Raw genomic sequence first — 22,627 nt, 5'->3', positions numbered from 1 at the left:
ACAACGAGCCGATCGCTGGAGCGTCGTTGTTTAGGTAGTTGTAGAGACGTCAAACACAGCAGCTCCAGAACGATGCAGGAGCGATCCAGTGACGTAACGGCGACTCACTTATCGTTCTCGCTGGTTGTTAGTTCCATGTAAAACATTGCTGGCATCGTTGCTTTTGCTGTCAAACATGACGATACACACCAACCTGATGACCAAATAAAGTTCTGGACTTCTAGCTCCGACCAGCGATATTATTATTATTATTATTATTATTATTTATTTATATAGCACCATTGGTTCCATGGTGCTGTACATGAGAAGGGGTTACATACAAGTTACAAATATCACATACAGTAAACAAACTAACAATGACGGACTGATACAGAGGGGCGAGGACCCTGCCCTTGCGGGCTTACATTCTACAGGATTATGGGGAAGGAGACAGTAGGTTGAGGGTTGCAGGAGCGATATCACAGCGGAATCCAGATCGCTGTTGCAAACACAACGAGATCGCTATCCAGGACGCTGCAACGTCACGGACCGTTGTCGTTCTCGTTGTAAAGTTGCTGAGTGTGAAGGTACCTTTAGCCTCACACAATGTGATGATGTCATGTGTCTTAGGAAGCGACAGAAGATATCGGCTAGAAGATACCGAGATAAGGATGTCAGCCACAGAAGTGAAGTCCTTCCAAAACAGTCTGGAAATGACATTGAAACTGGATGTCTGGAATATTTTGAGTAATTTCTAATAATAACAATGAGATAGTAGCAAACATTGAGACTGTAAACATTTCATACCTTTTTTAAGGGTTTTAGAAGAACAATGCCACATCCTTCTCCTCTTCCATATCCGTCAGCTTGATTGGAGAAAGGTTTACTTATACCATCAATAGAAAGCATTTTCGCTTTGCAAAGTGCAACAAAGATGCGAGGTTCGATGATACAGCTGACTCCGCCACATATCGCCATCTCACAATCACCTTAAATATACAGAAATAAATCTATAAATTTTAACACATTAAACAGAAGCGTACATATGTACAGTACTGTTCAAAATCTGTGTTGAAAACTGCCTTTATGGTCAACTAGAGATGTTTTATGACCTCCAAGATTAGTTGTTAGTTCACTATAGAAGCCCTGATTGATAGTCCAATCAAGATTCATGACTGTTCCATGTGGACTCCACATTTATACTATTCACTGTGGCTCTTTATGAGCTAGGTCATGAGCAGTGCAAAGAACTAACATCAAGACATAATGATGATGTGGGGCTTAGACCATGCCAAAGGTGCCTTGCAAGGCCTCACACTACATCATGACGTGTAATGAGATTATGACATGTGTTACAATGTCATGTTGTTGCAAGGCCTTGTCAGTGTGAAAGATGCCAGGAGCCGAAGAAAGACAATAAAGATGCCAGACTGGACAGAAGAAGACCACTAGAGCAGCGCTGCAGGGCTGGGTGAGTATGATTGTTTTCTTAACCCCTTTTATTAGGGTGAGTTTGATTTTTTTTAGGATAATTTTATTCAATCCAACTCAAACGGATTGACTCATCTCAATCCATCAGGTCACCATTCACAGGTTGCTCAGGCTTCAGATGATTATGTGCTGAGCACGGTCATCAAAGGTGCAACACAATAAGAAAAGAAGTTGTAAAGCTTTTATTCATATGGAATATATATGTCAAGTATAATGAAAGACATCTATCAAGTTTCAGTCTATTTAATTGGTTTTACCTTGTCTTATGGCTTGGCATGCATAATGTAAAGCAACTAAGGATGAAGAGCAGGCAGTGTCAATTGATAGGGATGGTCCCGTCAGATTAAAGCAGTATGATATCCTGTTAGCAGCTATGCTCGTTGCTGTTCCAGTGCCACTGAAATGATTAATGTTATCTGGAGAATTATTATAGACACCGTTGGCATCTCTGTTCATAAGACCTAAAATGTATAAAATAGTACATTATTCTGAGTTAATATCGTTATTTATTTTCTTATTCTCTACATAGTGGATTAATGATAGTGTAATGAAAACATTACTAAAATATATAGAAAGAACATAATGAAAACGTAAAATCCAACACATTCTAATTATTGACCAAGTGCAATGTAGTTAGGGAGGGACAGAGCAAACAGTAATGGTAGTGATGATGACATGTGGAATAGCTGTATTGACATAGGAGAATGAAGATCATTTGATTTTGTTTAATCACGCAGGGTAAAAAGATGCGCACATCCCCTGAATCAAAAATGTAGAAGAGTTTTCTGGTTTGGGAGTATATATTTCCCACCTGCAGTTTATTTTAAAAACAAACTGAACTGTTCTCACCCTCCCCAGGTCCAGTTTGCATTCCCCGTTTCTGTTCTTTTATTGTCTGCAGCACCCTCATCACGTCAACAGTGCCGCAGCCAATAACTAAGCTCATCAGCTTGTGCCGTCAGTGGGGGAAAAGTCATTGTGCTCAATGATTTGACTTCCTCATCCCCATCCTTGTATGCATAGTCACCTCATCCCCATCATGGTATGCATAGCTCCCATCCCTATCCTGGTATGCATGACCCCCTCATCCCTACCCCGGTATGCATAGCCTCCTCGTTCCTATCTGATTATGCATAGCCTCCTCATCCCTATTCTGCTATGCATAGCCTCCTCATCCCTATCCTGGTATGCATAGCCTCCTCATCTCTATCCTGGTATGCATAGCCTCCTCATCCCTATCCTGGTATGCATAGCCTCATCTCTATCCTGGTATGCATGGCCACCTCATCCCTATCTTGTTATGCATGGTCCCCCTCATCGCTGTCCTGGTATGCATGGCCCCCTTATTCCTATCCTGGTATGCAGGGCCGCCATCTCCATCCTGTTACTCATGGTGTCATCCCATCCTGGTATGATTGGCCTCCTCATCCCTATTCTATTATGAATGGCCCCCATCCCTGTCCTGGTATGCCTGGCCCCCATCAAAAAACATAAACCAACATCACTGAAGGAGAGCTTACTCACCTCCTTTCAAAATCACACCACACCACCTGTGCACTTGACCCCATCACCTTCCCACCTGCTCCCCAACCTCACTAACATGCTCATTCCAGCCCTAACCCATCTCTTTAACCTATTATTTATTGTTATAGCGCCATTTATACCATGGCGCTTTACATGTGAGGAGGGGTATACATAATAAAAACAAGTACAATAATCTTAAACAATGCAAGTCATAACTGGTACAGAGGAGAGAGGACCCTGCCTGCGAGGGCTCACAATCTACAAGGGATGGGTGAGAATACAGTAGGTGAGGATAGAGCAGGTCATGCAGCGGTTTGGTCGATCGGTGGTTACTGCAGGTTGTAGGCTTGTCGGAAGAGGTGGGTCTTCAGGTTCTTTTTGAAGGTTTCGATGGTAGGCGAGAGTCTGATGTGTTGTGGTAGAGGGTTCCAGAGTAGGGGTGATACGCGAGAGAAATCTTGTATACGATTGTGGGAAGAGGAGATAGGAGGGGAGTAGAGAAGGTGATCTTGTGAGGATCGGAGGTTGCGTGTAGGTGAGTACCGGGAGACGAGGTCACAGATGTATGGAGGAGACAGGTTGTGGATGGCTTTGTACGTCATGGTTAGGGTTTTGTAGTGGAGTCTCTGGGCAACCTATCCCTATCTTCTGGTTCCTTCCCCTCTGCCTTCAAATATGCCACCATCAAACCCATCCTCAAAAAAAACTAACCTTGACCTGACTGCTATGCCCAGCTATCGCCCCATATCACTGCTCCCGTTTGCTTCAAAACTCCTTGAGCAGTATGCCCATGCTCAACTTTCCTCCCACCTCTCATCTAGTGCTCTCCTTGACAACCTCCAATCTGACTTCCGCCCCCACCACTCCACCAAAACTGCCCTGACCAAAATTACTAATGACTCATAGCCAAAACTAACAGTTCTCCATCCTCCTCCTTCTCGACCTGTCCTCTGCCTTTGACACAGTCTACCACTGCCTACTGCTACAGATTCTTTCTTCCCTTGGCATCAAAGACCTTGCCCTGTCCTGGATTGCCTCATACCTTTACGACCGCACATTTAGCGTTTCCCACTCCTGCAGTACCTCCTCATCCCGCCCTCTCTGTTGGAGTCCCTCAAAGCTCTGTCCTAGGGCCCCTACTTTTTTCCATTTATACCCTTGGCCTAGGACAACTCGTAAAGTCCCATGGCTTCCAGTACCACCTGTATGCAGACGACACTCAGATCTACCTCTCTGGCCCAGATGTCACCTCTCTGCTGTCCAGAATTCCGGAATGTCTATAAGCCATATCCTCCTTCGCCTCTCACTTCCTAAAACTCAATGTAGACAAAACCAAATTCATTATCTTTCCCCATCTCGTGTATCCCCCCTACCTGATCTGTCTATAATGGTAAACGGCATCACGCTCTCTCTCACACCTGAAATCTGCTGCCTCGGGGTAACTTGACTCTGCCCTGTCCTTCAAACTGCACGTCCAAACTCTTGCCACCTCCTGTCGCCTCCAACTCAAAAATATTGCCAGAATCAGTCCCTTCCTCAGCCCACAATCTACTAAAACTCTTGTGCATGCCCTCATCATCTCCCGCCTCGATTACTGCAACACCCCCCTCTGGCCTCCCGCTAACTCCCTTGCACCACTCCAGTCTGTCCTCAACTCTGCTGCCAGGCTAATCCACCTCTCTCCTCGCTAATCCCCTGTTTCTCCCCTCTGCAAATCCCTTCCCTGGCTCCCAATTCCCCAACGAATCCATTTCAAACTACTAACACTGATCTGTTGTGAATTCCGCTCTTGGGCTCCCTCCGGTGGTTGTAAGTGGCACTTTTGTGAGTTCTGCTCTTGGGCTCCTTCTTGTGGTTTCAAGTGGTATGTGTTATGATCTGGTGATTAAGGAGCGACATGCGTCTAGCTCTGAGCAGGTGGCAACTATACTGACCGCAGTCCCTAAGCTCAACACAACACTAGAAGTAGCCGTGGAATGCTCCTAACTCTGCTTAGGCATCTCGTCACAGCCCAAGAGCTTACTACCCCTAAAGATAGAAGCAGGAAAACTATCTTGCCTCAGAGAAAATCCCCAAAGGATAGATTAGCCCCCCACAAATAATGACTGTGAGAGGAGAAGGAAATGACATACGTAGTATGAAACAAGATTTAGCACAGGAGGCCACTTCTAGCTAGATAGAAATAGTACAGAACAGAACACTGTGCGGTCAGTAATAAAAACTAGAAAAAGTCCACCGCAGAGAAATGCAAAAATCTCCACACCTGACTAAAGGTGTGGAGGGCAAACTCTGCTGCCCAGAGCTTCCAGCTTAACTGAATAGATCCATACTGAAAAGCTGGACAAATGAACAAAAACAAAGAAAGTGCTGAACAACAAAGTCCACAACAAGAGAACCGCAAAAGGACAAGCAAGGACTTAGCTTTGATGAACTGGTCAGAGTGTCAGGAAAGTCCTAAGAGCAATGACTCCAGGCAGGAACAATTGGCAACTGGCATTGAATGAGGGATAAGGCCAGACTAATATAGCCGAGCCAGAAAGATGATCAGTGAAAACAGCTGCTGAAGCTAAATCCAAGAAGCAGCCATACCACTCAAAACCACAGGAGGGAGCCAAAGAGCAGAACTCACAAAAATGCTACTTACAACCACCGGAGGGAGCCCAAGAGCGGAATTCACAACAGGTATGGCTGCTCCTTGGAGTTAGCTGTCATCAGCTGCCTCCACTTATCGTCTCTTCTGCTCGGCTATTTTGGCCTGGCTGTTCCTTCAGCCAGTGCCACTTGTAAATGGTTCCTGGTTGGATTCACATCTCTTTGGGTTTCCCTGTTATCCTGACCAGTTCAGCTAAGCTAAGTTTTTGCTTGCGCTTTTCTGTTCACAGATTGTGGACTTATCCGTTCAGTGCTTTCTATATTTGTCCAGCGTTATCAGTATGAATTAATTCTGTCTTGCTGGAAGCTCTGGGAAGCAGATTTACCCTCCACACCTTTAGTCAGGTGTGGAGATTTCTTGTAAACTCTGCGTGGATTTTTGTAGTGTTTTATACTGACCGCACAGTATTCCATCCTGTCCTATCTATCAAGCTAGACTGGCCTCCTGTGCTCATCCTGGTTTCATTCTGTGTATGTCTTTTTCCTCTCCACTCACAGTCATTATTTGTGGGGGGCTAATCTATCCTTTGGGGATTTTCTCTGAGGCAAGATAGTTTTCCTGCTTCTGTCTTTAGGGATAGTTAGCTCGTAGGCTGTGACGAGATGCCTAGGGAGAGTTAGGAGCATTCCACGGCTACTTCTAGTGTTGTGTTGAGCTTAGGGACTGCGGTCAGTACAGTTACCACTTCCCTCAGAGCTCGTTCCATGTTGCTCCTAGACCACCGCATCATAACAGTACAAGTGGCAAAACGAAAAGACACCGGATTAATAATTTCAGAAATTTTATAAGGACCAATAAACCGAGGCTTAAACTTAGTGGAAGAAACCTTCATAGGAACATGACGAGAAGACAACCAAACCAAATCCCCCACACGAAGCCGGGGACCAACACACCGACGGCAGTTAGCAAAACGTTGAGCCCTTTCGTGAGACAACGTCAAATTGTCCACCACATGAGTCCAAACCTGCTGCAGCCTGTCCACCACAGAATCAACACCAGGACAATCAGAAGGCTCAACCTGTCCAGAAGAAAAACGAGGATGAAAACCAAAATTACAAAAGAAAGGTGAAACCAAAGTAGCCGAACTAGCCCGATTATTAAGGGCAAACTCGGCCAACGTCAAGAAAGACACCCAATCATCCTGATTAGCAGACACAAAGAATCTCAAATAGGTCTCCAAGGTCTGATTAGTTCGCTCAGTTTGGCCATTAGTCTGAGGATGAAACGCCGAAGAAGAAAAAGACAAATCAATGCCCATCCTAGCACAAAAGGCCCGCCAAAATCTAGAGACAAACTGAGAACCTCTGTCAGAGACAATAGAGTCCGGCTTTAGAGCCTAGAATTCCTACTCCTGATTTGTTTTTTGGGGACAGATCCAAGTTTTTGAACTTTAAAAATAACTGCAGATTGTTTTTTGCTTTGAAATCCCGTTCTTCTGGTGATCCCATTCAGCAAGTAAAAATCATCATATCCTTGCTGCGTGGTGACCCTCAAGACTGGGCTTTTTCTTTTGAAACAGGGGATCCGGCATTATTGAATGTTGATGCATTTTTTCAAGCGCTCGGATTATTGTATGACGAACCTAATTCTGTGGATCATGCAGAAAAAACCCTGTTGGCTTTGTGTCAAGATCAGGAAGCGGCAGAGTTATACTGCCAGAAATTTAGAAAATGGTCTGTGCTCACTAAATGGAATGAAGAAGCTCTGGCTGCTATTTTCAGAAAAGATCTTTCTGAAGCCCTTAAAGATGTTATGGTGGGCTTTCCTACACCTGCCGGTTTGAGCGAATCTATGTCTCTAGCCATTCAGATTGATCGGCGTCTGCGCGAGCGCAAAGCTGTGCACCATATGGCAGTATACTCTGAGCAGAGTCCAGAACCTATGCAATGTGATAGGATTTTGACTAGAACAGAACGGCAGGAATTCAGACGTCAGAATAGGCTGTGTTTTTACTGTGGTGATTCTGCTCATGTTATCTCTGATTGCCCTAAGCGTACTAAGAGAGTCGCTAGGTCTGTTACCATTAGTACTATACAGCCTAAATTTCTCTTATCTGTGACCCTGATTTGCTCATTGTTGTCCTTTTCTGTCATGGCATTTGTGGATTCAGGCGCTGCCCTGAACTTAATGGACTTAGAATTTGCCAGACGCTGTGGTTTTTCCTTGCAGCCTTTGCAGAGCCCTATTCCTTTGAGGGGTATTGATGCTACACCCTTGGCCAAGGATAAACCTCAGTACTGGACACAGATGACTATGTACATGGCTCCAGCACATCAGGAAGATTGCCGTTTTCTGGTGTTGCATAACCTGCATGATGTTGTTGTACTGGGTTTTCCATGGTTACAGGAACATAATCCGGTGCTGGATTGGAAAACTATGTCTGTGACTAGTTGGGGTTGTCAAGGGGTACATAGTGACGTTCCTTTGATGTCAATTTCCTCTTCCCCCTCTTCTGAGGTCCCTGAGTTTCTGTTGGATTTCCAGGATGTATTTGATGAGCCCAAGTCCAGTTCCCTTCCTCCGCACAGGGACTGTGATTGTGCTATTAACTTGATTCCTGGTTGTAAGTTCCATAAGGGCCGACTTTTCAATCTGTCTGTGCCAGAGCATGCCGCCATGCGGAGTTATGTTAAGGAGTCTTTGGAGAAGGGGCATATTCGGCCCTCTTCGTCACCATTGGGAGCGGGTTTCTTTTTTGTTGCTAAGAAGGATGGCTCCTTGAGACCCTGTATTGATTATCGTCTTCTTAATAAGATCACGGTCAAATTCCAATACCCCTTGCCTTTGCTTACTGATTTGTTTGCTCAGATTAAGGGGGCGAGTTGGTTTACTAAGATTGACCTCCGAGGGGCATATAATCTTGTTCGTATTAAACAGGGTGACGAATGGAAAACTGCATTTAATACGCCCGAAGGCCATTTTGAATATCTTGTGATGCCATTAGGGCTCTCTAATGCTCCATCTGTGTTCCAGTCTTTCATGCATGATATTTTCCGCAATTATCTTGATAAATTCATGGTCGTATATTTGGATGATATTTTGATTTTTTCCGATGATTGGGAGTCTCATGTGAAGCAGGTCAGGATGGTGTTCCAGATCCTTCGTGATAATGCTTTATTTGTGAAGGGGTCTAAGTGCCTATTCGGAGTTCAGAAGGTCTCTTTTTTGGGTTTTATTTTTTCTCCCTCGTCTATAGAAATGGATCCTGTTAAGGTCCAAGCTATTCATGACTGGATTCAACCCACATCTGTGAAGGGTCTTCAAAAATTTTTGGGCTTTGCTAATTTCTATCGCCGTTTCATTGCCAACTTTTCCAGTGTGGTTAAGCCCCATACTGATTTGACGAAGAAAGGCGCTGATGTGACGAATTGGTCCTCTGAGGCTGTTGAGGCCTTTCAGGAGCTTAAACGCCGATTTACTTCTGCCCCTGTGTTGCATCAGCCGGATGTTTCTCTTCCTTTTCAGGTTGAGGTCGACGCTTCTGAGATTGGGGCAGGGGCCGTCTTGTCTCAGAGGGAGTCTGATGGTTCTTTGATGAAACCGTGTGCTTTTTTTTCCAGAAAGTTTTCGCCTGCGGAACGCAATTATGATGTCGGCAATCGGGAGTTGTTGGCTATGAAGTGGGCGTTTGAGGAGTGGCGACATTGGCTTGAGGGAGCTAAACACCGCGTTGTGGTCCTGACCGATCATAAGAATCTGATTTACCTCGAGTCGGCCAAGCGGCTGAATCCTAGACAGGCTCGATGGTCCCTGTTTTTCTCCCGTTTTGATTTTGTGGTCTCGTATCTTCCGGGATCTAAGAATGTTAAGGCTGATGCCCTCTCTAGGAGTTTTTCGCCTGATTCTCCTGGAGTCCTTGAGCCGGTTGGCATTCTTAAGGAGGGGGTGATTCTTTCTGCTATCTCCCCTGATTTGCGGCGGGTGCTTCAGGAATTTCAGGCTGATAGGCCTGACCGCTGTCCAGTGGGGAAGCTGTTTGTTCCTCATAGATGGACAAGTAAGGTTATTTCTGAGGTTCATTGTTCAGTGTTGGCTGGTCATCCTGGGATTTTTGGTACCAGAGATTTGGTTGCTAGGTCCTTTTGGCGGCCTTCCTTGTCGCGCGATGTGCGTGCTTTTGTGCAGTCCTGTGGGACTTGCGCCCGGGCCAAGCCTTGCTGTTCCCGCGCTAGTGGGTTGCTTTTGCCTTTGCTGGTCCCTGAGAGGCCCTGGACGCATATTTCCATGGATTTTATTTCAGATCCTCCTGTTTCCCACAAGATGTCTGTTATCTGGGTTGTTTGTGACCGGTTCTCTAAAATGGTCCATCTGGTACCTTTGCCTAAGTTGCCTTCCTCCTCAGATCTGGTTCCATTATTTTTTCAGCATGTGGTTCGTTTGCATGGCATTCCGGAGAATATTGTCTCTGACAGAGGTTCTCAGTTTGTCTCTAGATTTTGGCGGGCCTTTTGTGCTAGGATGGGCATTGATTTGTCTTTTTCTTCGGCATTTCATCCTCAGACTAATGGCCAAACTGAGCGAACTAATCAGACCTTGGAAACCTATTTGAGATGCTTTGTGTCTGCTGATCAGGATGATTGGGTGTCTTTCTTGCCGTTGGCCGAGTTTGCCCTTAATAATCGGGCTAGTTCGGCTACTTTGGTTTCACCTTTCTTTTGTAATTTTGGTTTTCATCCTCATTTTTCTTCTGGACAGGTTGAGCCTTCTGATTGTCCTGGTGTTGATTCTGTGGTGGACAGGCTGCTGCAGATTTGGACTCATGTGGTGGACAATTTGACGTTGTCTCAGGAAAGGGCTCAACGTTTTGCTAACCGCCGTCGGTGTGTTGGTCCCCGGCTTCGTGTGGGGGATTTGGTTTGGTTGTCTTCTCGTCATGTTCCTATGAAGGTTTCTTCCACTAAGTTTAAGCCTCGGTTTATTGTTCCTTATAAAATTTCTGAAATTATTAATTCGGTGTCTTTTCGTTTGGCCACTTGTACTGTTATGATGCGGTGGTCTAGGAGCAACATGGAACGAGCTCTGAAGGAAGTGGTAACTGTACTGACCGCAGTCCCTAAGCTCAACACAACACTAGAAGTAGCCGTGGAATGCTCCTAACTCTCCCTAGTCTCGTCACAGCCTAAGAGCTAACTACCCCTAAAGACAGAAGCAGGAAAACTATCTTGCCTCAGAGAAAATCCCCAAAGGATAGATTAGCCCCCCACAAATAATGACTGTGAGTGGAGAGGAAAAAGACATACACAGAATGAAACCAGGATGAGCACAGGAGGCCAGTCTAGCTTGATAGATAGGACAGGATGGAATACTGTGCGGTCAGTATAAAACACTACAAAAATCCACGCAGAGTTTACAAGAAATCTCCACACCTGACTAAAGGTGTGGAGGGTAAATCTACTTCCCAGAGCTTCCAGCAAGACAGAATTAATTCATACTGATAACGCTGGACAAACATAGAAAGCACTGAACGGATAAGTCCACAATCTGTGAACAGAAAAGCGCAAGCAAAAACTTAGCTTAGCTGAACTGGTCAGGATAACAGGGAAATCCAAAGAGATGTGAATCCAACCAGGAACCATTTACAAGTGGCACTGGCTGAAGGAACAGCCAGGCCAAAATAGCCGAGCAGAAGAGACGATAAGTGGAGGCAGCTGATGACAGCTAACTCCAAGGAGCAGCCATACCACTTGAAACCACAAGAGGGAGCCCAAGAGCAGAACTCACAAAAGTGCCACTTACAACCACCGGAGGGAGCCCAAGAGCGGAATTCACAACACTGATCTACAAAGCCATCCACAACCTGTCCCCTCCCTATATCTCTGAACTAATCTCCCAATATCTTCCCTCATGTAATCTTCGATCCTCCCAAGACCTCCTACTCTCCTCCACACTTATTCATTCCTCACACAACTGCCTCCAAGATTTCTCCCAAATATCCCCTGTCCTCTGGAATTCCACGCCTCAAGATGCCCGATTATCCACTAACCTCGGATCCTTCAGACGGAACCTGAAAACCCATCTCTTCAGGAAAGCCTACAGCCTGCAATAACCATTCTGCCGTCTCACCACCACCCGAGCTGCTGCCTCACCACCACCCGAGCTGCCACCTCGCCACCACCCAAGCTGCCACCTCACCATCACCCGAGCTGCCGCCTCATCACCACCCGAGCTGCTGCCTCACCACCACCCGAGCTGCTGCCTCACCACCACCCGAGCTGCTGCCTCACCACCACCCAAGTTGCCGCCTCACCACCACCCGAGCTGCCACCTCACTACCACCACTCGAGCTGCTGCCTCACCACCACCACCCGAGCTGCTGCCTCACCTCCATCACCCGAGCTGCTGCCTCACTACCACCACCAGAGCTGCCGCCTCACCACCACCACCAGAGCTGCCGCACCCCCGACCTTCTGTCTCTTCCCCATTACCCCATAGAATGTAAGTCCGCAAGGACAGGGTCCTCTCCCCTTTGTACCAGTCTGTCATTGTAAATTTGTTTACTGTAAAAGATATCTATGACTCTGTACGTAACCCCTTTCTCATGTACAGCACCATGGAATTAATGGTGCTATGTAAATAAATAATAATAATAATTACCTTCCCTGCGCTCCTACGCAGCATCCTGTTCTGATGCCAGCAGCTGATTTATGCTTGTAAGCAGCGCATGGCAGTGACGTTATGTGCTGCCTACAAGCAGAAGACAGCTGCCGGAATACTCACTGCTCTCCACGTCAGGACTATGGGACTAAAGGGAATGAATATTCACTGACATTCACTCCAATGGGAGTTGAGAGCAGCGAATATTCATTCTCATTAGTAGCGGGCACACTTGAAAGCCTGACAGCTGCAGGAAGTTGGCAGCTGTGGCTAACAATGTGTCCGCTATTAAAGAGAAATTAATATTCACTGCTCTCCACTTTCTTGGGCATGGAGAGTAGTGAATATTCATTTCTCTGTAGCGGCATGGACAGGGATTAACTGCAGCAACTGCCTCCTGTGACCTGCTGCTCTGCCACTGCCACTCCCCCACTTCTCCATCCACAGCCAGAGCAGGTACATCCGGATTAAAAGATGCATCCCTCAGTTTTCTTCACATTTTTGGAGGAAAAAAGTGTCTTATAATCCGAAAAATATGGTAACCCATGTTGGTGTTATCTGCAGAACATCTCAAACCTGCCTATCATATAGTCCCCAAAAATGACCTGGTTTTGAGCTGCTTAACCCCTTCATGACCTTGGGATTTTTCGTTTTTCCGTGTTCGTTTTTCGCTCCCCTCCTTCCCAGAGCCATAACTTTTTTATTTTTCCGTCAATTTGGCCATGTGAGGGCTTATTTTTTGCGGGACGAGTTGTACTTTTGAACGACATCATTGGTTTTAGCATGTCATGTATTAGAAAACGGGAAAAAAATCCCAAGTGCAGTGAAATTGCAAAAAAGTGCAATCCCACACTTGTTTTTTGTTTGGCTTTTTTGCTAGGTTCACTAAATGCTAAAACTGACCTGCCATTATGATTCTCCAGGTCAGTACAAGTTCATAGACACCTAACATAACTAGGTTATTTTTTATCTAAGTGGTGAAAAAAAATTTCCAAACTTTGCTAAAAAAAAAAAAAAAAAAAAAAATGCGCCATTTTCCGATACTCGTAGCGTCTCCATTTTTCGTGATCTGGGGTCGGTTGAAGGCTTATTTTTTGCGTGCCGAGCTGGCGTTTTTAATGATAGCATTTTGGTGCAGATACGTTCTTTTGATCGCCCGTTATTGCATTTTAATGCAATGTCGTTGCGACCTAAAAAACGTAATTCTGGCGTTTCGAATTTTTTTCTCGCTACGCCGTTTAGCGATCAGGTTAATGCTTTTTTTAATTGATCGGGCGATTCTGAGCGCGGCGATACCAAATATGTGTAGATTTGATTTTTTTTTTTATTGATTTTTTTTTGATTGGGGTGAAAGGGGGGTGATTTAAACTTTTATATTTTTTTTATTTTTTTCACTTTTTTTTAACTTTTTTTTTTACTTTTGCCATGCTTCAATAGCCTCCATGGGAGGCTAGAAGCAGGCACAACTCGATCGCCTCTGCTACATAGCAGCGATCTGCTGATCGCTGCTATGTAGCAGATGTGGAGGTGTGCTGTGAGCGCCGACCACAGGGTGGCGCTCACAGCCACCGGTGATCAGTAACCATAGAGGTCTCTAGGACCTCTATGGTTACCATCCTGACGCATCACCGACCCCGATCATGTGACGGGGGTCGGCGATGACGTCATTTCCGGCCGCCCGGCCGGATGCGGTAGTTAAATGCCGCTGTCTGCGTTTGACAGCGGCATTTAACTAGTTAATAGGTGCGGGCAGATCGCGATTCTGCCCGTGCCTATTACGGGCACATGGCAGCTATTCAAAACAGCTGACATGTCCCGGCTTTGATGCGGGCTCACCGCGGAGCCCTGCATCAAAGCAGGGGATCTGACCTCGGACGTACTATCCCGTCCGAGGTCAGATAGGGGTTAAAGAATGAATGTAAAGTATAAACATAGTCATATAACTAAATACAATGCGTAATATAGTTAACTTATTGTAGTGAATTTGCTAACCAAAGCTGAAGAGTACGATCAGGTGTATGCACATAAATCATAGGGCCCTGTAGCCAAACTTTGTATGAGTCTCAGAGGTCACTGGCAGCTCCAGAAAATTCAGAGTTTTGGTTTTAAGACAAAACAGGAACTTTGTTAATTCTTACTCGCTGTGCAAAGGGGGCTCCAGTTTCTTTATTTCTTTCCCTGGTGCAGACTCCTCTATGCAACTTACTTATCTTTTCAAACATTTTACTTATATATTTTAGAAATATTTATTATAATTTTCTTACCTATAAACACTCCAGTTTTACTTCCATGTATTGTTTCAGAGGCATAACCTGCATCTTCAAGAGCTCTGTATGTGCATTCAAGCAATAACTTGTGTTGCGGGTCCATACGTTCAGTCTCTGATTTATTCATTCCAAATACTTTATTATCAAATTCATCAATCCTTAATAAATGAAAAGATATTTTTAGCCTTTTTTATATTTCTAAAAATCTTCTTTATAGCTTAGATAGGTATTATGATACAGTGCATGATGCCAGTATCATCAAGAAAGATGCAAAACAAAACCAAAATGTATTAGTTGTGAGGTTTTTTTTTTCAAATTTAATAAATTGCCCTATGATGTTACAAACTTTTGCGTACTAAATATTCATAGTATTTTATGGATTTATAGTTATATATTTTAATACTAATAAAGATGAAGAAAAAATTAACTTTTTTATGGATGTAATAGAGAAAAAAGTCTGCATTTTTTTCCGCTATTTACCAATCAACATAATCTTTTCACTGTATTGTATGAGTTTTTACAATTACAGGGATGTCAAATATGTTTGTTATTTACTGATTTGTGACATCTATTTTTTTTAAATATTAAGTGTGATTATTGTAATTTTTTTTTTATTATTTTGCAAGTAATTTTGTAGAGAATCTTACTCTATTACAGGTATATAGAGTACTGGTATATATAGATATATCTCTATCTAGCGGTACAGTTTGCCTGTAAAGAAGAAGAATACAATTTAGATCTTTAAGCTGAATTTTTTTTTTCACATTTAAATCACCAGCCTGATATGAAAAGTATGTGAGTTGAATTCCAAGACCTACCACATTTAAAGATAACATTTAACTATATATCAAATTATGTACTAAAACAGTGAGAGACAAAGGGGCCATTCCCCTAATGTCCTGATTTGGAGAAGGAGATTGTACACAGGGAGAAAGTGGAACAATCACAGTAGCATCTTAGAAACCTGATGTGTGACTGGATCTCCTCCGAGGACCACTGTGTAGTTGAACCGACTACACGTGGTATGTCTGCCACTGCTTATTTGTGCCAAAGATTTCAAACGGTCACAAAATGTAGGACAAATTTGCCACAAGTTCAGATATTAAAATTCTATCTAGAAATATTATTCCACTTTTAATGTAAAATATGGCAAAACATTGAAAATGATGAGGACCTGCCCCTTCTTAAGCGCTACTAATAAAAATAAAAACAGTTTTGATGCAAAATTCATTAAACATGCAGCAATATCAATATCGTGTCAGAAAAGTAAAAATGACACAAAGTGCTTAAAAAATTCCTCCTTGTGTACTTACCCATTTACAAAAGCTGCTCGACTGGTATATATTTTGCCTGGTTTGGTTTGATCGGCATCATACCATTTTTTCAGATCAAATCTTTCTTCTGGTATCTCTGTTGCACAATTTTTCCCGTTAGAAATAACTTTCCAAAAATGTTCAATCCCTTCACCTAGTAAATGAGCATTTTTAATATTATAGAAGAGAATTGTATCAAAATAATTTGATCGCACAAAAGTTGATAATTATAACAGAGAAAAAAGTAGACTAAAAAGAAACATTGTCTGCTTTTTTGTTTTCCTTTTATTATATTTGTTTAAATATATTTAAATTTCTTGAAATAAGAAATAATAAAAGTTAAACAATAATTGGTATTAACCCCTAAATTAGTTTGTTAGGTAAATAAATCTTTGACCCCTTGTAGTGAATGAAAGTGAGGCGGGCAATTCATTTTCACAAGGAGCCACATGAAAGTCCTTGACTGTTAAAGAGGGCCAAACCAACAAGCCAAACTTAATTGTTCTCAGCATTATTAATAGAGTTGAGCGAATTTGTTCGGATCTCTGCTTATTCGTCATGCTATGGCGCTTACCGAATAAGCTACAGAGGGAACCCGGATACATGGAGCGTGCCAGCTGATCGGCGCCGCAGCTGCATGTGTCACAACACATGCATGGAGATCCCAACACACAGGCTGTCCATGCATGAGCTGTAACAGTGACACAGCCGCGACACATGCAGCTTCGGCACCGGACAGGTGATCAGCCGGCGCACTCCATGTATCCGGGTTCCCACAACTCACCATGCAGTATAATGGGCCCCACAACTCCCGCACATATAATGATGCACCCCACATCCCCCAGACACAGTATGATGAACCACACAGCCCACCACATACAGCATGATGAACCACACAGCCTACGCACACATTATAATGAACCCCACAGGCTCCCACACATTGTGATTGATGGCCAGACAGAGTGCCCCACAAAATATGAACATCTCACAGCCCCCAAACAGTACTATAGCCCCCACATAAGTATGATGTAACCTCATCCCTTCCTTCATCCCCATATTATGAGAGCACCCACAGTTTCTCCCAAGTGCTGATTTGTAACAAAAAAGAAATAAAATTACCTACCTAACCCCATTCCCGTAATCCTTCATTGTATGCACTGCTGTGTGCACGTGGTCTTACTCTAAGAATTAAATAAAGGGTGGCGGCTGGCAAAACAAGCCTGGGGCTGGAGCAATCTGCTTGAGGCCGAAGAAATGAAATTACGGGCCATAATCGGTACACAAACCGTTGGTTCCCCACCTCTGCACTAATCCATCTATTTTTTGGGGGAATACCCCTTTAAATTGTGAATCATGGTTTATAACACTCACTCACCTCCAGGGAAATTGCATCCTATGCCAACAACTGCTATGTGATCTTCTCCCTCCTCCATCCTGATCCTCTAGTTCTAAAAAAAAAAAAAAATTGAAGATTAGCATATTGGTCTTATGACAGAAAGCAATTACTATTTATACAATTTTGCTGAATGATTAATTCAAGTTTTATGTTTTTGTATTCAAGTTGATAAATGCTACAACAGTGCATCGTTTCACATTTATTTCAAGAAATTCTTAGTTCTGCTATTATGCGAACATTGTACACTTTTCTAATTCCCAGTGTCAAAAGTTAAGTTTCTAAAATATTTTTTAGCAATATAAATTGTCCTTGTGTTGAAAATTAATTATTAGATATAAGAACACTCACGTACTAATATTGATTTGTACCATATTTTAAGTTAGGCCGGAGTCACACTAGAGAGAAATACGGACGAGTGCAATGCGAGAACAAAATGGCAGCTCCCATCAGCCGTTTTTTTCTTGGCCAAATTATACATGTGAGTTTTTCTCGCACCTATAGACTCGCCAATGAAAGTCTATGGGTTCGAGAAAAACTCGCACATCACAGGGACCATCATTGTGACTTGCGAGAAATACGCACTGCTGTCCTTTCGAAAAGCTAGCAATTCATTGCGGTGTACAGTAAAATCACACTGACAGGTTAGAAGCTTAGAATAGATAGAATAAATGTATACACATAGTATAGGTCTATATATTTCATTGACACACATATATATACTGTATCTTTATATTTCATAGAGAGTTAGGTAGCAGAATAGCCGATAATTCAATTGTCGGCTTCAGTACAATCACTGCAGAACCCGACAGAATATGAGACATGGTTTACATACAGTAAACCATTGCATATCTGTTAGATTTTTATATGTCCCTCACTAATAATGTTAGTAGTGTGTGTGTGTGTGTGTGTCAAATTTTGGAGTTGTAGGTGTTAAATTAAAGAATTAAATCACGGAAAAAATTTGCGTGGACTCCAGCGCAATTTTCTCCGCCAGAGAGGGAAAGCCAGTGACTGAGGGCAGATATTAATAGTCTAGAGAGGGACCATGGGTATTGCCCCCAACTAAAAACATCTGCCCCCAGCCACCCCAGAAAAGATGCATCTGTAAGATGCGCAGCCTAAGTGATGTCAGCGGTAGTCACTGAGGGTGCGCAGACTCCCCCCTGATGCAGTGGACTGACAGTGCAGTGTGGGAAAATGTTCAGAAACTTTCCCATGCTAATGAGTTCTTGTCCTGTCAGGCGGGGAGGCTGCGCAGGCAGCTTTTCATTCATTACATAGTGGTTTACAGTCGGGGTGGTAGCATTAGCACTGCTCCCGGTTGTAAACTATTTAACCCCTTGAGATGGATTGCAGCATGGTACATGACTGTACGGCGGGTAGGTACCAGTCTGTACCAGTCTGTTACTGTAAACTTGTTTACTGTAAACGATATCTATAACTCTGTATGTAACCCCTTTCTCATGTACAGCACCATGGAATTGATGGTGCTATATAAATAAATAATAATAATAATTTTTGCTTTTTTATTTTACAATTTTTTTTCCTGGAGAACGAGGGCTTCGCTTGGATTGAGAATACAATAAAGATGGAAAACCTGTGTGTTTAATTATTTCATAAAAGTCTTTATTCTTAATGTGTGTTTTTTTTTAACCCTTTCAGACTAGTGGCTTAATAAAGGATAGGAGTCTTATTAACACCTCTCCATTATTAACCAGGCTTAATGTCACCTTACAATAGCAAGGTGACATAAACTTTTATTACCCCATAAGCCACCACTACAGGGCAATGGGAAGAGAGAGGCTAAGTGCCAGAATAGGCGCATCTTCCAGATGTGCCTTTTCTGGGGTGGCTGGGGGCAGATGTTTTTAGCCAGTGGGGGCCAATAACCATGGTCCCTTTCTAGACTATTAATATCTGCCCTCACTCACTGGCTTTCCCTCTCTGGCGGAGAAAATTGCGCGGGAGCCCACGCAAGTTTTTTTCCGTGATTCAATTGTTTAACACCTACAGCTCCAAAATTGGACACACACACTACTAACATTATTAGTGCGGGACATATATAAATCTAACGGATATGCAATGGTTCACTGTATGTAAACCATGTTTCATATCCTGTCGGTTTCTGTAATGATTTAACAAAAGCCGACAAATGAATTACCGGCTATTCCAGCTCTGTATGAAATATAAATATATATATCTAATATATAATTGCCTAGAATACTACTTCCTGCAATTTGTGCCAACTTCCGTGGCTTTGTCCGGAGCTAATGTCCGGAGCTAATGTCCGGAGCTAATGTCCGGAGATAAGTGACGTCAACAGTGTCCAGTGTCTGATTGGTTGCCGCCTGCTGCGAGCGACCAATCAGAAACGTGCCGTACTGTGACACACTCCGCCCGCCATTTTGGTGTGATTTTTGAATTTTTACCTCACAGCAAGTTTCTACTGCGTGGAGGCGGGCCCAGTGACGTTGCTCTTCAAGCTCCTGCCGAATTTCGTCAAAAAAATGATAATACCATTTACCAACCTTAAATAACAAGAATTGTCAAGAGCTGGTGAGTGCAGCCATTTTTTGTTCTTTCTTACTATTATTTATTAATTGTATTATTCTTACATTTGAATAAATAAAGTATATATGGATTCTAGACTCCCGATTCTTTAGAATCAGGCTGCCATCTATTATATATATAATACAGTATATATATGTGTCTCACTGACATAGATAGATAGATAGATAGATAGATAGATAGATAGATAGATAGATAGATAGATAGATAGATACGCCATACGGATGCCATATGGATATCACACGGATGTCGCACGGATGCTTACATGCAAAAAAATTGCATTCTCGCATTGCACAGGAATGACAAACGGATCACAGTTCAGGGAACATTTCTGCGATTCTCGGCCGTGTAAAACGAACCGATTTTTTTTTTATACGTTGTGTGTGACTCCAGCCTTAATGTCCACTTTTAATCACATTAAGGGTATATTTCCATGGTCAGTAAACGCTGCGGGATTGACACTACGTTCATCCACAGCGTCAAACCCACATTGGCAAGATGTTACAGCATGGTGGATTGGATTTGAAGACCGTGGAAACATACCCTAACATTTTGTAGGGCTTGCTCTTTTTGGTAAGGTTTTTTTTTTCCTGATATGAGTAAAATTTCTGCATCTCTTGACAGGAAAATCGCAGCTGCAAAAACACATGTTTTTGGTGCTTTTTCACTTTGCTGGCATCAGGTTTTGTCACAAATCTGCTAGAAAAAACGCAACAAAAATGCACCAAATCTGCAACGTGTGCACATAGTAATAGAGTTTCAAATCCTGTTTGTATTGATGTAAATTATTATTTTTTACTCGTTATTTTTCTCTTAATTGCAATTACATTGGTGGGAGTCTGGGTTGTTGAAATACTCAGCGATTGCTGAAAAATGCACAAAAATGTGCACAGCTCAGGAGCGCTCAACTCTTGCACATGCATAGTGGAGTACAGGTGCGGTAGAAAGAATAGGCTTTCTAGATTATCCGAACCCCAGTCTGTGTGTCCATTGAAACATCAGCACCACCTGTCTCCTAAGCTGCTCACCTCTGTAGGCATTTTTGATCAATTGGTGTGGGTCTCAGAACCCAGACCCCCACCAATCTACTTGCATTAAAAAATAATCTTCATATAAAAAATAAGCGCAAAAGTTCAGTTACTTTTTAAACCTAAAAAAACAATTTTCAGCTGCCACTAGTGGGAATTTATGAGCTTACTATATATTATGTCACCTCTGTTATCAAGATCAACACCCTATCCAAGAAAGTACATCAGGGATTGTTATGAAAATACATTAAAAAAAAATGCCATATTGCACTAAAGCTGATTAATATTTTTACTCCAAAGTTTTAGCTGCCATATGTTAACTGCACTTATTTTCTAAAAAAAAAAAAATATTAATCATTCTTGAATATGTATGTTTTAATTCGTTCCAATTTCCAGGTTCCCTGCTTGCTGTAATTTATAACATTTTTGTTACATTGCTGGGAAAAGAAAATGCTAGAATTGCTGGTTTTTTTCATTGCTGCTGCCCCCCCCCCCCCCCCCCCCCAAAAAAAAAATAAAGCAAGAAAAAAATTCACATATACTTCAAAATAGTATCAATGAAAGTGATCTCTCAAAGAACAAGTACCGTACTCAAAAATAGAAAAGTTTCAAAACAAAATTATATTTAAATTTAACTAGATTTTCTTGGGCAAAAGTATTAACTATAAATGAGCTATTACAACAATCATACTAATCTGTAGAATAAAGTTATAATTCTACTTATGCAGAGTAGATGCTGAAAAAACAAAACTGAAAAAAATTGCACAATTGCCTTTCCATTCCTCCCTCTTCCAAAAAAAGAACAATAATAGTTTTTCAACAAAAACTTACTACAAAATAATATCAATAAAAATGCAACTTCTACCCTATTACAATAACATAATAATTCAACTGATTCATGGAACACATTCATTAATTAAAAAAAAACAAAAAAAAAAACTGTGTCCTCAAAGGTCAAAATAGTTGCCCCTGAAGGGGTTAAGCCTGTCGATGAAACCAGGAGTATTTGCAGTGTCTCACAGAGAAGTAGAATCATGATCAAGGAATTGATGTACAAAGTGCACTAGCGAGCTGCCTGCCTTTACTATGCAGGGATTAATCTGTATTTATATAGCATAAAAATATTTTTAGCATAAGAACATATGTTATTAAAAAAAAGAACAGATTCAAAATGTCATGCAATTTGCTATTATTAAAATGATAAAACAATAAATAGATTACCTTACTTTCCAGTAAATAATGACTTTGCTAGAACTAGACAAAAAAGGTCATGTTCAACGGCAGTTCACTTTTATTATTATGTGCACAGAAATTTCCAAATCAAATTATCCAATCACAACAGAAATAAATTATATCATGGGCAGGCACAACCAATGTAAAAGAGGCTTCAATAGCAAAAAAAAATACCAGTACTAGTAGTACTTACATGCCTGGGATATTGAGTGTGTGGTAGGAATTTAATGGGATTCTCTCATTTTGTACTTGCAATCCCCCAGCCCATCCTTATTTTTGATAACTTGGGTTTCCTCAGAAGAAGGATTAGCTGTGATAAACATGCCAAAGAGATGGCTTGATATGACTTAATCTAGAAATGAAAGCTGACAAGTAGGGATGAGTCCAACTTTATGTTTGACTCGTCTACGAATTTGCACATTTTGTTTCGTTTAATGATTCTGACTTCCTTGTTGGATTATATACAGACTCCCGGACTTTAATTCCATTCCCTCACCACAGTCTATTATTTCATAACCTTTTGACATGCTTCATCAAATGTTAGTGCATTTTCATTTATACTAATCCTTCCTTTTACTTGG

The 22,627-nt window shown here is 42.3% G+C and overlaps 1 protein-coding gene across 1 annotated transcript in view; it reads right to left on the bottom strand.

Moving 5' to 3' along the window:
- The window catches only part of LOC138643300 (mycolipanoate synthase-like), a 28,930-nt gene extending 6,540 nt beyond the window's left edge, over positions 1 to 22,390 (bottom strand). The window contains exons 1-6 of the mRNA XM_069732231.1: positions 22,240 to 22,390; positions 17,197 to 17,269; positions 15,822 to 15,975; positions 14,506 to 14,666; positions 1,728 to 1,931; positions 787 to 968 (exon numbers count right to left, since the gene is read on the bottom strand). Of these exons, the coding sequence (XP_069588332.1) occupies positions 787 to 968; positions 1,728 to 1,931; positions 14,506 to 14,666; positions 15,822 to 15,975; positions 17,197 to 17,254 (759 nt within the window). The 5' untranslated portion in view covers positions 17,255 to 17,269; positions 22,240 to 22,390. The remainder of the gene's footprint in view (positions 1 to 786; positions 969 to 1,727; positions 1,932 to 14,505; positions 14,667 to 15,821; positions 15,976 to 17,196; positions 17,270 to 22,239) is intronic.
- Between the last annotated feature and the right edge of the window lie 237 nt (positions 22,391 to 22,627).

Source organism: Ranitomeya imitator, chromosome 6 (genome assembly GCF_032444005.1).
Source record: "Ranitomeya imitator isolate aRanImi1 chromosome 6, aRanImi1.pri, whole genome shotgun sequence".
Taxonomy (NCBI): domain Eukaryota; kingdom Metazoa; phylum Chordata; class Amphibia; order Anura; family Dendrobatidae; genus Ranitomeya; species Ranitomeya imitator.
This window is presented reverse-complemented; position numbering and strand designations above follow the sequence as displayed.